Source organism: Schistocerca cancellata, chromosome 2, assembly GCF_023864275.1.
Source record: "Schistocerca cancellata isolate TAMUIC-IGC-003103 chromosome 2, iqSchCanc2.1, whole genome shotgun sequence".
Lineage (NCBI taxonomy): Eukaryota > Metazoa > Arthropoda > Insecta > Orthoptera > Acrididae > Schistocerca > Schistocerca cancellata.
Window position 1 is genome coordinate 831,241,332 of NC_064627.1, and position 15,156 is coordinate 831,256,487.

The following is a 15,156-nucleotide window of genomic DNA, read 5'->3' on the forward strand; positions in this document are numbered from 1 at the left end:
CAACTACAGCATTCTATTGCGCTGTAGCCACTACCAAATGCTTTGTGTACTCCAGTTTTCTTTGTGTTGTGAATTGCTTGTTTTTATTCCTCATTTTTAAATGAGTGAAGAGACTAATCCTGATGCATAAAGGGATTCAAATGCGACTTTCACCACAACAAAATGAATCACAGCGATCCCTATGACCATTATGCTTTTGTGGAAGCACAGAACACCGATGTAGGATGGCAGTTGTTCAAGAGGGAGGTAGGGCTTACTCCTTTGCACCACTCCTCTTCCCTCAGGCTGCCTAAGTTCTCATTTGTTTAGAGTCATGGCAGACTGCCACGATATACAGTCCATGTAATATGGGGAGCTACTGCTTTTTTTGTGCTCAACGAATACTGTCTTGTCCTTATGTTAGCACACTGAGACACTTTTTCATCACCAGTAATGATACAGTATAGGAATGATCAGTGTTGTTCATGAGCCAATTGAAGACAAGCAACCAGTAATGTTCATATGGCCACCCACTAATTTTTGAGATTTTGGCTTAGAGCATGCAGTATCCATACATCCAATTTTTGAATCTTCTCCATTGTATGCAAATGTCACACAATGTGGAATGATCACAGTTCATCACATTTGCTCCTTTTCAAGTACAATGACGTCTATCATTATGGATTACCATACATCTGATTTTGGAATCTTCTCCATTGTATGCAAATGTCACACAATGTGGAATGATCACAGTTCATCACATTTGCTCCTTTTCAAGTACAATGACGTTTATCATTATGGATTAATGAGTTTAAGTGATCTTCATCAAACCCCAAACGTCTTCCTGAATGTGGAGATACACTAATGTCAAACCAATCCTCCTTAAAATGAGAAAATCATTTTCTTGTCAAGCTCTATTCAGTAGTATTATCCCCATACATGGCAGAAATGTCTGCGGCTGCCTCCATTGCTGTCATCCCTATACTGAACTCAAACACAAGAATATGTCAGAAATGTTCCATTTCTCCACTTAGCACTCCATTTTCTAGCACCCACAGCTCCACTCACTGTCTCCAAATGACAAAATGTCAACTCAGATAACAACAGTGAACTACAAATAAAAAATGACAATTGATAAATAAACCCATAGCAATCAGAATACCAACATGCAAAACAAAAATGCTACAAACTAACCCACCAACCTAATAGACTGGTTTCAAATTCTAGTTTCTTATTTGTGCCACTGTAAAATTTCTGTTTTCATTTTTCTCAAACAATTGCAAACAATTATTCTTATTCTTCTTCTTCTTCTTATTATTATTATTACACACATACAAGCCGCTAGAGGACCATATGAAGTGTCTACTTGATGAGAGAATTTCTCGGGTGCCTTCACCTTTTCACTACACATTTTCTTCCTTTCTTCTGACCCAGTTGTTCCTCTCTTGAATTTCTTGACCTCTTGGATCACTTTCCACATGAGTGCTTTGTGGCTGAATGTTTGTTGGACTTTTGACTTGTATATGTTAACTTCTTATGCCAGCATCCTTCAGATCATCCATCCGATTGTTTCTCATTTCAGTGATTCACTACATGTTCTTACTGCTTTCTGAGTACTCCAAGATCTTTCTAGTTTGTCTGGTGTTCTCCTGATATGCCCATAAAATTTCAGTCAACATTTCCTCATATGATGTAGTATTTAGATATCTGTTTGGTCTCTTGTCTACTACACAATCTGTAGCCTTCTTCTGTCTTCCTGGGTCCTACGATTTTTCTGGTGATTTTTATCTCTAGATTCTTGATATATTTTAGTGCACCTTTCCAATCCACAAGCAATGCTTCTGGTGCCTACATAGTTTCTGGCTTGATGACTGCATTGTAATGTCTCAGTTTTGTGATGGGCATGGTTGATTGTAGATATTTCCAGTCTTCCAGAATAGTCTAATCATCTTTTGATTTCTCTGTGTATGAGTTGTTTTCTCTATCCCATTTGCCTGTGTTATCTACCCAAAATAGTGGGATTTGTGAACTCATCTCTTAATTTCACCATATTTTGCCATTTTTTGTGCTTGACATATATTCTATTTCCTCGAAGGAGATTGTATGCCATCATTTTCAGCCTTCTCTTTCATGCTGTCAGTTTGCTTTACTGCAGTTTCTGTGTTATTGTTGTTGTTGTTATTATTACTATTATTATTATTACTACTATTATTATAATAATTATTTGATTTTGGCTGATTTATAACTTCATACTCTTTTCTTTTTTGTTTTGTTTCTAAAAAATTCTTCATTCTTGCTCTTTGTTGCACAATTGTCAACAACACTTAAACCATTTTTCTTTCTGTTTCCCCTCATGAACCATGGACCTTGTCATTGGTGGGAAGCCTTGCATACCTCAGCAATACAGATAGCCATACTGTAGGTGCAACCACAATGGAGGGGTATCTGTTGAGAGGCCAAACAAATATGTGGTTTCTGAAGAGGGGCAGCAGCCTTTTCAGTAGTTGCAGGGCAACAGTCTGGATGTCTGACTGATCTGGCCTTGTAACACCAACCAAAATGGCTTTGCTGTGCTGGTGCTGTGAACGGCTGAAAGCAAGGGGAAATTACAGCCGTCTTCTTGGGTAAAATATTCCGGATGTAAAGTAGTCTGTTTTATGGATCGCAGCATGGAATGTCAGAGCCCTTGATCAGGTAGGTAGGTCAGAAAATTTAAAAAGGGAAATGGATTGGATGACATTACATCTAGTGGGAATTAGTGAAGTTTGGTGGCAAGAGGAACTTACTTCTTGTCAGATGAATACAGGGTTATAAATACAAAATCAAATAACAGTAATGCAGGAGTAGGTTTAATAATGAATAAAAAAAATTGGAATGCAGATAAGCTACTATGAACAGCATAATGAACGCATTATAGTAGCCAAGATAGACAGAAAGCCCATGCCTACCACAGTAGTACAAGTTTATATGCTAACCAACTCCACAGATGATGAAGAGATTGAAGAAATGTATGATGCGATAAAAGAAAGTATTCAGATAGTTAAGGGAGACGAAAATTTAATAGTCATTGGAAGACTGGAATTCAACTGTAGGAAAAGGAAGAGAAGGAAAAAATTCAACTGTAGGAAAAGGAAGAGAAGGAAAAGTGGTAGGTGAATATGGACAAGGGATAAGGAACGGAAGGGGGAAGCTGCCTAGTAGAATTTTGCACAAAACATAACTTAATCATAGCTAACACTTGGTTTAAGAATCATGAAAGAAGGTTGTATGCATGGAAGAGGCTTGGAGGCACTGGAAGGTTTCAGATAGATTACGTAATGGTAAGACAGAGATTTAGGAACCAGATTTTAAATAGTAAAACATTTCCAGGGGCAGATGTGGATTCTGACCACAATTTACTGGTTATGAACTGTAGATTAAAACTGAAGAAACTGCAAAAAGGCAGGAATTTAAGGAGATGGGACCTACATAAACTGAAAGAACCAGAGGTTGTGGAGAGTTTCAGAGATAGTGTTAGGGAACGATTGACAAGATCAGGGGAAGGAATACAGTAGAAGAAGAATGAGTAGCTTTGAGAGATGAAATAGTGAAGGCAACAGAGGATCAAGTATGTAAAAAGATAAGGGCCAGTACACATCCTTAGGTAACAGAAGAGATCTTGAATTTAATTGATGAAAGGAGAAAATATAAAAATGCAGTAAATGAAGCAGGCAAAAAGGAATACAAATGTCTCAAAAATGACATCAACAGGAAATGCAAAATGGCTAAGCAGGGATGGCTGAAGGACAAATGTAAGGATGTACAAGCATGTATAACTAGGGGTAAGATAGCTACTGCCTACAGCAAAATTAGAGAGACCTTTGGAGAAAAGAGAACCACCTGTATGAATATCAAGAGCTCAGATGGAAAACCATCCTAAGCACAGACGGGAAAGCAGAAAGGTGGAAGGAGTATACAGAGGATCTATATAAGGGCAATGTACTTGAGGACAATATTATGAAAATGGAAGAGGATGTAGACGAAGATGAAATGGGAGATACGATACTGCGTGAAGAGTTTGACAGAGCACTGAAAGATCTAAGTCAAAACAAGGCCTGGGAGTAGACAACATTCCATTAGTACTACTGATAGTCTTGGGAGAGCCAGGCATGACAGAATCAAATGGCTCTGAGCACTATGGGACTTAACATCTGAGGTTATCAGTCCCATAGAACTTAGAACTACTTAAACCTAACTAACCTAAGGACATCACACACATCCATGCCCGAGGCAGGATTCGAACCTGTGACCGCAGCAGCTGCGTGGTTCCGGACTGAAGCGTCTAGAACCGCTCAGCCACTTTGACCGGCATGACAAAATCCTTTCGTCTGGTGAGCAAGATGCATGAGACAGGCAAAATACACTCAGACTTCAAGAAGTATATAATAATTCCAACCCCAAAGAAAGCAGGTGTTGACAGGTGTGAAAATTACCGAACTATCAGTTTAATAAGTCACAGTTGCAAAATACTAACGCAAATTCTTTACAGATGAATGGAAAAACTGGTAGAAGCTGATCTTGGGGAAGTTCAGTTTGGATTCAGTAGAAATGTTGGAACACGTGAGGCAATACTGACCCTACGACTTATCTTAGAAGATAGATTATGGAAAGGCAAACCTACATTTCTAGCATTTATAGACTTAGAGAGAGCTTTTGACAATGTTGACTGGAATTTCTCTTTTGAATTCTGAAGGTGACATGGGTAAAATACAGGGAGGGAAGGGCTATTTACAAATTGTACAAAAACCAGATGGCAGTTATAAAGAGCCGAGTGTCATGAAAGGAAAGCAATGGTTGAGGAGACAGTGAGACAGTTTTGTAGCCTATCCCTAATGTTATTCAATCTGTATATTGGGCAAGCAATAAAGGAAACAAAAGAAAAATTTGGAGTAAGAATTAAAATCCATGGAGAAGAAATAAAAACTTTGGGGTTTGCCAACAACATTGTAATTCCATCAGAGACAGTAAAGGACCTGGAAGAACAGCTGAATGGAATGGACAGTGTCTTGAAAGGAGGATGTAAGATGAACATCAACAAAAGCAAAGCAAGGATAAGGGAATGCAGTCAAATTAAATCAGGTGATGATGAAGGTATTAGATTAGGAAATGTCACACTTAAAGTAGTAAATGAGTTTTGATATTTGGGGAGCAAAATAACTGATGGTGGCCGAAGTAGAGAGGATACAAAATGCTGATTGGCTATGGCAAGGAAAGCTTTTTTGAAGAAGAGAAATTTGTTAGCACTGAGTATAGATTTAATTGAGAGGAAATCTTTCCTGAAACTATTTGTATGGAGTGCAGCCATGTATGGAAGTGAAACATGGATGATAAACAGTTTAGATAAGAAGAGAACAGAAGCTTTTGAAATGTGATGCTACAGAAGAATGCTGAAGATTAGTGGGGAGATCATGTAAGTAATGAGGAGGTGCTGAATAGAATTGGGGAGAAGTGGAATTTGTGGCACAACTTGACTAGAAGAAGGGATCGGTTCATAGGACATGTTCTGTGGCATCAAGGGATCACCAGTTTAGTACTGGAGGGAAGCATGGAGCGTAAAAATCATAGAGAGAGATCAAGAGATGAATACGCTAAGCAGATTCAGAAGGATGTAGGTTGCAGTAGTTATCTGGAGATGAAGAGGTTTGCACAGGATAGAGTAGCATGGAGAGCTGCATCAAACCAGTCTCTGGACTGAAGACCACAATAACAACAACAACAACGACAACAACTAAAAATCAATGGATATTGGCATGTTGTTCCTGGCTCCCCATTGTTGTGGATGGGGGCAATTGAAGATATTCTGAAAATAACTGATGAAAAACAGCAGATATATATTTAGATTTAACCAAAGCTTTCAATATGGTAAACCACAGTACTCTCCCAAACAAGCATGAATACTATGTCACTAAGACATTGTCTAATGAAACAAGTCAATCATTTCGTACTAACAGCAAGCAAAATGACATGAAGATGTAAAATTACAGATAGTCTCAGAATATTTGTCAATATTTGTCGTAAGAATAATCAGTTATCTATGGTGATGTTTTTCCCATACTGTGTTCTGCTTAAACTAGTGTTCGGCAGGAAGTGAATAAGTGCTCTGTGAAAAACTGTTACTAATATGGCGGTATTTTCTGAAATTTTGATGACATTAATTTTTTAAAAAATTGTTATGATATCCATGTTGTTAGTTATAATTTAAAATAGAAGTATTCATTGAATGAAACAAGTTTGTTCTCATTTTATAAAAATTTTATTAAAAAGTGTTCCATGAAAAGTGTTCTGTCAGAGGAAAAGTTTGGGAACCCCTGATCTATAGGGAATCTAAAGGGTCAATAATGAAACCACCTCTATCGCTAACTTCTTACATCCATGATCTGGAGGGGCTTGTTGATTCACATAAAACAATTCTTTTTGTTGATGGTATGACATTGTTAGTAAAAGCAGCAAAAACTGAAGATCTCCTATATGTAATAAATCCCATTACAAGTCAGCTACATAAATGGTTAAGAACAAAAATCAGCTCAAAATAAAGAGGAAAACAGTATCAATAAATTTCCATAACTATCAAAATAACATACTGCATTTTCTAGGTGTCATCATCAAATTCAAACCACTGTAAATAAAGAGGCAGTGAAATGTTTGGTATTCTGATACAAAGTGAACCAAAACATGGCAAACATAAATACATCAGTTCCAAGCTGAGTACAGGGACTTAACATAATGCATAAATGAGCAGTCACTTATGAGTGCTTACTACATACATCTGAAACATGGGTGCATAGTCTGTGGAAATTCTCCAGCAGCTTTGGGTGCTCTCAGAGTTCAAAAGAGGGGTGTTAGCATGATAAGACAAACATTCAAACTACTGTTTATAACAATGGAAATGTTACCACTACCATGCACGTATTACAGACACACTAATGTGTATGAAAATGGCAATGACACTAATATAAGAATGAATGGTGACATACAAAATTACAAAGGAACTCAGATGTAAACCCAGTGTAGTAGCCACCAGAAAGATCGCGGGAGGCGCACATTGGCACGGCGCGTCATGGACGGTAGTTGCCGCAAGTAGAGTCCTGTCCACCAGAGGGCACGCGAGAATTCGGACGCGCCCTCTGCCGGCGTAACAACACGAACAACAACAACAACTCCGGACAGGACAGGCGGAGCGCAGTCAGTCAACATCGGGCATGCCTAGGACACAGTCCCGGTCTACGCTAAGTGAAGTGCGAGGTAATGTGAACAGTGTTACTACACAATTGGCGACGAGTAGGGTCGTTCTTTCGCGTGTTGCGTCGTTGTTCCGGTTTCGCAGTTTCTCCACGGCATGGAGGATTTGGTGCGGGTTTTGGTTGCGCAGCAGACGGAGCTCATCGCCACCATGAAACAAGTGCTTCCGGCGTTGCTCTCCACGCCGTCTGCTCCGGCGCCGTTCCCTCCTCCCTTTCCCCCGTATGACGAGATGGCGGAGGATTGGGACGCATATGAACATCGCCTTCGGCAGCATTTCCAGGCGTTTCATGTTGCCGATGCGGAGGTATGTCGTGCTCTCTTCTTGTCTTGGATATCTCCCTCGCTGTATCAAGTTTTGCGGCAGCTAGCGCCGTTGCAGGAACCCTCGTCCTTGTCTTTTGACGCATTGTGTTCATTGCTGTCTTCATATTATCGCCGCCGCACGCATGTTGTGGCGGCTAGGGTCGAGTTCTATCAGTGCAAGAAACAGCCCCATCAGTCTTACCGGGCGTGGGCCGCAACCCTGCACGGTCTTAGTCGCAAGTGTCATTTTGTCACGGAGCAGTCGCGGGAGTCGTATGCCCATGTTATGGTACGCGACGTCATTGTTCGTTCGGCCCCTGATAGGGAGGTCCGGCAACGGGCCCTGCAGTTAGAAGACCCTTCCCTCGAAGAAGTCCTGTCCATTGCTCAATCGTATGAAGTCTCTCACGCAGCAGGTCAACAGCTGGAAGCGTGGTGTGACGTCGCGGAGGTTCAGGGCGGCGTGGCCGCGTCCACTGTGTCCGGGGTGGACGACGTGCGAGCGGTACAATCCGGCCGTTACGGCCGCTCCCGCGCGGCGCGTAAACAGAATTCCGGCCGCCGGCCCCTGTTGCCGTCCTGTGCGTCGTGCTATATACGTCACGATCGGTCGAAGTGCCCCCAGCGTTGGGCCGTTTGTCGCAAATGTAATAAAAACGGTCACATTGCTAAAGTTTGCCGCTCAGCCTCAAAAGAATCGAAGGAAGCAAGTACAGAGGACGTGGACGTTGACATTCAGGAAGTTTCGTCAGGCCAGGCTCCCGACGCATCGGCACGCAAACTCTTTATCGAGGTGTCAGTTCGGTCGCGCCGGTTACAACTGCAAGTCGATACGGGCGCGGCAGTTTCGTTGTTGAATGCACAAACGTATTCCGCCCTTGGATCGCCCCCGTTGGCGCCAGTTTACCAGCGTCTACGCGGTTATGGTAAACAGTTCATTCCCCTACTGGGTCAATTCACTACCGACATGACTTACAAATCAGTCACTCGGCCTATTATTTTTATTGTTGTCAGTGATGCGAGCTCCGCTAACCTTTTTGGCCTGGATGCCTTTCAAGCTTTCGGTTTTTCTATCGCTGACACCATACAGTTGGTCTCCGAAGACGTTCCCTATCACTCATCGGAATCTTTGATCTCAGACTTTCCAGATATTTTTGAGGAGGGCCTGGGGCGTGTTTCAGATTTTGAAGCTCACTTAACGTTGAAGGCGTCGGCTCGCCCGCGTTTTCTACGCGCGAGGCAGATCCCCTTGGCTCTCCGCCCTCAGGTGAAGGAAGAGCTAGACCGGCTGACAGCCCTAGGGGTCGTTCTTCCCATTTCTTCCAGTGAGTGGGCTTCGCCCCTCGTTATTGTCAAGAAGCCCTCGGGAAAATTACGTCTTTGTGGCGATTTTAAGGCCACCATTAATTCCCAATTGGTGGTGGACACCTATCCTTTGCCTCGTGCTGATGAATTGTTCTCCGCCGTGGCGGGAGGCCACTATTTTTCGAAAATCGATCTGTCAGAGGCTTATCATCAGATACCACTTGATGAGGACTCCAAACGGCTGGCAGTCGTCAACACCCCGTTTGGCCTTTACCAATACCAGCGGTTGGCTTTTGGAATATCCAGTGCCCCGGTGATATTCCAGCGTTATCTTGAGCATGTCACGTCGACAATCCCTCATTGTATTAATTACCTGGATGACATAATTGTCAAGGGCCGCAGCACGACGGATCACTTGCACAACCTTCACACCCTCTTTCTCAAATTCAGGTCTGTGGGCTTGCATTGCAACCTGCATAAGTCAACCTTCTTCCAACCGTCCATTGAGTATGTGGGCTACACCATCTCTCGGCATGGCATCCAGCCACTAGGAAGTTTGGTCCAAGGTATCGTCAACCTTCCTCGGCCCACATCGCTGAAGGAGTTACAAGCTTTTTTAGGCAAGATAGCCTATTACCACCGGTTCATTCCCAGGGCTTCCACTATAGCCCACACCCTGTACTGCCTTCTGCACAAGGGTGTTCCTTTTGATTGGTCGCCTGCATGCAAGCGAGCGTTCACCTTGTTGAAGGGCCTCCTCATGTCAGCCCCTTGTTTGGCTACTTTTGATCCCCATAAGCCGTTGGTCCTGGCTACGGATGCTTCGCAGGATGGGGTGGGGGCGGTCCTGGCCCATCGCGTCGCAGATGGTTCCGAGCAACCACTGGCGTTTGCATCGAAAACGCTTAGTCCCGCGCAGGCCCATTACTCCCAGGTGGAAAAAGAGGCTTTGGCCATTGTCTACGCTGTTACCAAGTTTCACCCTTTCTTGTATGGCACGAAGTTTCAGTTAATCACTGACCATAAGCCGTTAATATCGTTATTTGGCCCCGCCTCTCAGATTCCGGATAGGGCGGGCCACAGACTACAGCGCTGGGCCTTGTTCCTCTCTAAGTACCATTATGACATTCGTTTTCGCCCTACAGGCCAGCATGCCAACGCCGACGCTCTTTCCCGTCTTCCGGTGGGCCCGGACCCTACATTTGATCGAGAGGAGATTATGTGTTTTCATTTGGATGTGGCGTCCCGCCAGGCGGTTGATGGCTTCCCGATCACTAGTTCTCGAGTCGCCAGGGAAACGGCGGCTGACCCGGTTCTCCGGCAAGTAGTTCGCCTCATTCAGCAGGGGTGGTTGTCCCGCCCTCCGGGCCGGGCCTCGGATCCTCTTCGTAATTATTTTCTTCTACGAGACCATCTCTCGGTCTTGGAAGGAGTTCTCCTTCTGGCTACCGATGATACAGCTCCTCGCGTGGTTGTTCCTGCAAGTTTACGACGGGAGGTCCTCAAGTTATTACATGTGGGGCACTGGGGTGTTTCCCGTACTAAAACCTTGGCTCGCAGACATGTGTACTGGCCCGGTATTGACAGAGAAATTGAGCACTTGGTGGCCGCCTGTTCCCAGTGTGCGAGCCAACAAGCATCTCCCAAGGCAGCGTTCTCTTCATGGCCGCCGGCAACCCAGGTGTGGGAACGTGTTCACATCGATTTTGCGGGGCCGTTTCTCAATGGCTTTTGGCTCATTGTCATTGATGCTTATTCCCGATTCCCATATGTGGTTCGCTGCTCCTCAACCACTTCAGAAGTTCCAATCCAGGCACTAGCAAAAATCTTTTCTGTGGAAGGTCTGCCAATCACCCTGGTCTCGGACAATGGACCGCAGTTTCTTTCGCAGACCTTCCAGGATTTTTGTAGGCGCTTCGGTATTCGGCACGTTTGCTCTCCCCCCTTCCATCCACAATCGAATGGGGAAGCTGAGCGCATCGTGCGCACCTTTAAGACTCAGATGAAAAAGTATGTGCACGAATTTCCTGCAGAGGAAGCATTGACGTTTTTCTTGACGGCATACCGGACCACACCAATGGGAGACCGCAGCCCCGCAGAGCTCCTCCATGGGCGTCAACCTAGGACTCTACTGCACCTCCTCCAGCCTGGTCCTCGCCAGTCTTCCCAAAACGGAGTACCTGGTTTTCCACTGGGTATGTCAGTCTGGGCCCGTGGGTTTGGTCGCAATCCACGTTGGATACCGGCGGTGGTCCTGCACCGCCATGGCCGCCGGCTCTATACCTTGCAGGTGGGGGACCGGGTGGTACGTCGTCACCAAAATCAGCTACGTCCACGTTCGGGCACCCACCCTCTGACCTCTCGGACACCGGCTTCCCTATTGCCGGCACCTGTATTGGTTTCACAGGGGACGTTACCTCCTCTCCCTGCTGTGACTCTGCCGCACTGTGATGGTTCTCAGCCTTGGCAGCCTCCAGTGGCTCCAGCACCGGCATTGCCGTCATTCGAGCTGCCCCAGCGAGAGCCGGCCCCCCTAGCCGGCCCGGTTTCGCAGGGGGCTAGTTCCCCTGTGGTCGTCCCTTCCCCTTCGTCCCCGCCACTGGGTCTTGCCCCTCCTGAGGTGGAACAGGATCCAGAGTTCGACAGCTTGTCGCCCGTTCTGTCCCGGGCTCCGGTTGTGGGACGACGGGGGCCTCTTCATGTGGGTCACTTCCAGCCGTATTCGAAGGTTCCGGCTCGAGGGTTGGCAGATTCCCTCGACTCCGGCCATCCCATGGATGTGGAGGTCATCGCTCCTGCCCGACGCTCCACCTTCCGACGCAGTGGATCACAGTGGCTTCACCCCCCGAAGGAGGAGGAGTGTAGTAGCCACCAGAAAGATTGCGGGAGGCGCACATTGGCACGGCGCGTCATGGACGGTAGTTGCCGCAAGTAGAGTCCCGTCCACCAGAGGGCACGCGAGAATTCGGACGCGCCCTCTGCCGGCGTAACAACACGAACAACAACAACAACTCCGGCAGGACAGGCGGAGCGCAGTCAGTCAACATCGGGCATGCCTAGGACACAGTCCCGGTCTACGCTAAGTGAAGTGCGACGTAACGTGAACAGTGTTACTACACCCAGGTAATCTGATTTTGTGTCAGAAAGGTACATGCTATATGGGAATGAAACTGTTCAACAAGCAGTCAGATGATATGTATACCAAATATAAATGCACCTGAAAGATCTACAGTACTGCTGCTTCTATTCATAAGTGAATACATGTACTTCAGTCTATTTAATTTTATGTAGGTCCATGGTTTAATTTCGGCTGGAAGTCACGGTATACACATGACAAGTTAAGCTACATTCTGAAGTTGTGATTGGCATATATCAGTAACATTTATGTCAACTGTCTTTTGTTTACAATTGCCGGCAACCTCAACAGACTACAGTATATCTAAGAGAAGTTGGGATTCGTTCTGAAGCTGTGATCAGTACGTATCACCTTTATGTTAAATATTGTAATTTCATTGTTTTCATTACATGAAATTATGTTTTAAAATCCTTAATTTTCGAACAGTATTTTGTAAAAAATGATTTCAAGTTTTCAAAAATCAAAACTTGTGATTTTTATGGCTGGGGGGGATTGTTGTTGGTGTATGGTTGAAGAGCTGTTTTCCAGTACCTAAAATTTTTGAAATTATTCACTGTGTGGCCTGCAGGTAAATTTCATTACCTTTGCAAACACTAAATGTAAATCAAGTCCAATATCATCTTGTACACTGTACTGCATAATTATGATCAATGGGTTAAATAAATAAATAAATAAATAGTAGTAGTAAATGAGAAGCTGACTACTAGAAGGACAGTGAATTACTTTGGCATGAACAGGAATATGCACTCACATCAGACAAGCAATTTTATTTTATTTCAAATACAATCCTAAAACACCTATTTCATTTTAGAATAAGAGAATGACATGAAAGTAATATTTCAAAAAAGTCTTTCAATCCTTTAAAAAATTAAAAATTCTTACTTGGCTGCAATGGTATATTAATTAAAGATCTTCATCTAATGCTGATATTAGATACTGACCATCTTTGCATAGATCCTTTGCATTTTCCTGACAGTCATCTTTGATTATATCATCAGCATTCTTTTCATCCTTGCTGAATTCCAATATGTTCCCTTGTCCTTCAACTATCCTCTCTTCCAGTTGCTGTTGCAAGTTCTTGTCCAGTGTCTGCGCTAGCAGAGAAGAGCGTTTTGAATGTCGCTGGTTGCCAAAAAGTTCATCGTCAAATGATATTCGAGCAGACTGCCGGACTCCCCACGAATAGTCACTGTTCTCCTCTTCTGGAACATTTCCGTGTCACTCACACAGAGCATATACAAATACAAAATTAAATACGAAAATTAATATGGGCCAATAATAGCAGGAAAATCTACTTATGTACAGTTTAATTTTTAATTTAAAATAAAAGTTTCATAACTTTGAATTCTACTTGTGAACTGTCTGGTCTTATGGAAGTTTGTGATAGCTGATGAAGCATATACAGAACACAACTTTGTTTGAACATAATGTTGCCTTAAATGGGGTTCTTAGCATTGTACGTGAGGGATCTTTCCCATGACTCAGAATAAATTCAAACCCAGGCCATTAATAGTGTGTCCTGATTGAACTCCACTTAGCATAGGTGAGCTGCTGCATGACATACCCGATTCTTACAGAAAAGACGACTGAACAGCAGGACAACTGAAACTACGAGGGCAATCCCAATAGTAAGGTCTCCTATATTTTTTAAATATACAAACAACCATTTATTGTTTATAACATTAACATCCTTTTAAGGATTGAAGAATGCTTTATCTTTCTACATAATCGCCATTTTTGAAAATGCATTTTCATAGATGCTGAGGCTGTTTTACAACACCCCTGTCATATATCACCTTTCTGCCAGGTTTTTCAGTTTGCCATTGGAGCAGAACACTAGTACAGAAAAATGTTCCTTCAACTTGGGGAACAACTGGTAGGCACTTGGTGCCATGTCCACAATGTATGGTGGGTTGGTGATGAATTTCCAAGCAACGTTTTACGGTGGAACAATGGTTTGAGGGGGATGTGTGGCTGTGCGTTGCCATGGAGAATGCTAATGCTCTTGTTCAACATTTCTTTTCTCCAGAATTGCCCTTCACAGTCTTTTCAGTGTTTTACTGTGTCTTCCAGCATTGTTGTCCCAGCAGGTAGACAGTCTACCCAGCGCAGTTGTCATTGCTTTACTGGCAGACTGTATTTGTTTGAATTTTTGCAGCTTGGGCAAAGAGGGATGCTGCCACTCACTTGACTGTTGTTTTTTGTCAGGTGTAAAGTGAAATGTCCAAGTTTTCATCACCCATCACAATTGAATCCAAGAAGTTGTTCTTTTCATCTACACAGCAGTGAAGAAATTCACAGGAAGAATCAACTTTTTGCTGTTTTTGTCTTCTCTAAGCATACGTCGCACCTGACTCACACGTACCTCCCGATATTGCAACTTTTTTGTTAAAATTCTGGGGATGGTGCTTCAGGAAACTACAGGAACCAAAATGCAGAAAGCACTCACAGTGATCCTCTGATCTTTAAATATGGTTTCCTCAACCTCATCAGAAATCGACAGAATATTATCCCTTTCTTTGTTGTGAATGTCAGTGTGACTGTCTGTAAACACTCTATACCATAAGCAAACATTTTTGACATCCATATGCAGCTGTCCATATTCTTTCAACAACTGCAATGAATTTCAACCAGATTAATGTCTTTTGCATTCAAAAATCAAATATCTGCACAACCTTCACACTTTGTGTAGCACTCAATGGGAGATCCATTTTGAATGGCTGCCAAACCAAGACTGAGCATCTGAGTAAAACACACACAGGCCTGCTTGGACGCACAGGTAAAGAGGTAAGCCACTCACAACAGTACGGCCAATTACCATATTAACAGTTCTCTACATCACCCCCCCCCCCCCCTGCAAAAAAAAGGGGATGCTTTTTGGGATTGCCCACATTAAGTTTTATTATTGAAGAGCAGCTGGATGTGCAATGTAACGTAGTGACAGAGAAAAGAAAGGAATGAACTACATTTTGAAAAGGAAAAGAGCAAGAGAAAAACACAAAAATTAATAACACACAAAACTGAGTAGACAGAGAATATCTGCAAGAAGTTTATAACAAGTATTGTCCAGTTTCCAACAAAAGTATTATTAATATACTGATACAAAATGTAGAAGGCGCTCTTTCTCCACAGTATCCACAGCTATCCCTCCC

The 15,156-nt window shown here is 43.4% G+C and overlaps 1 protein-coding gene across 1 annotated transcript in view; it reads right to left on the reverse strand.

Annotated features, from left to right (window-relative positions):
- LOC126162724 (kinesin-like protein unc-104) overlaps positions 1-15,156 on the reverse strand; it is a 373,406-nt gene that overhangs the window by 79,732 nt on the left and 278,518 nt on the right. The window contains 1 exon segment of the mRNA XM_049919386.1: positions 12,946-13,206. Coding sequence (XP_049775343.1) covers positions 12,946-13,206 — 261 coding nt within the window.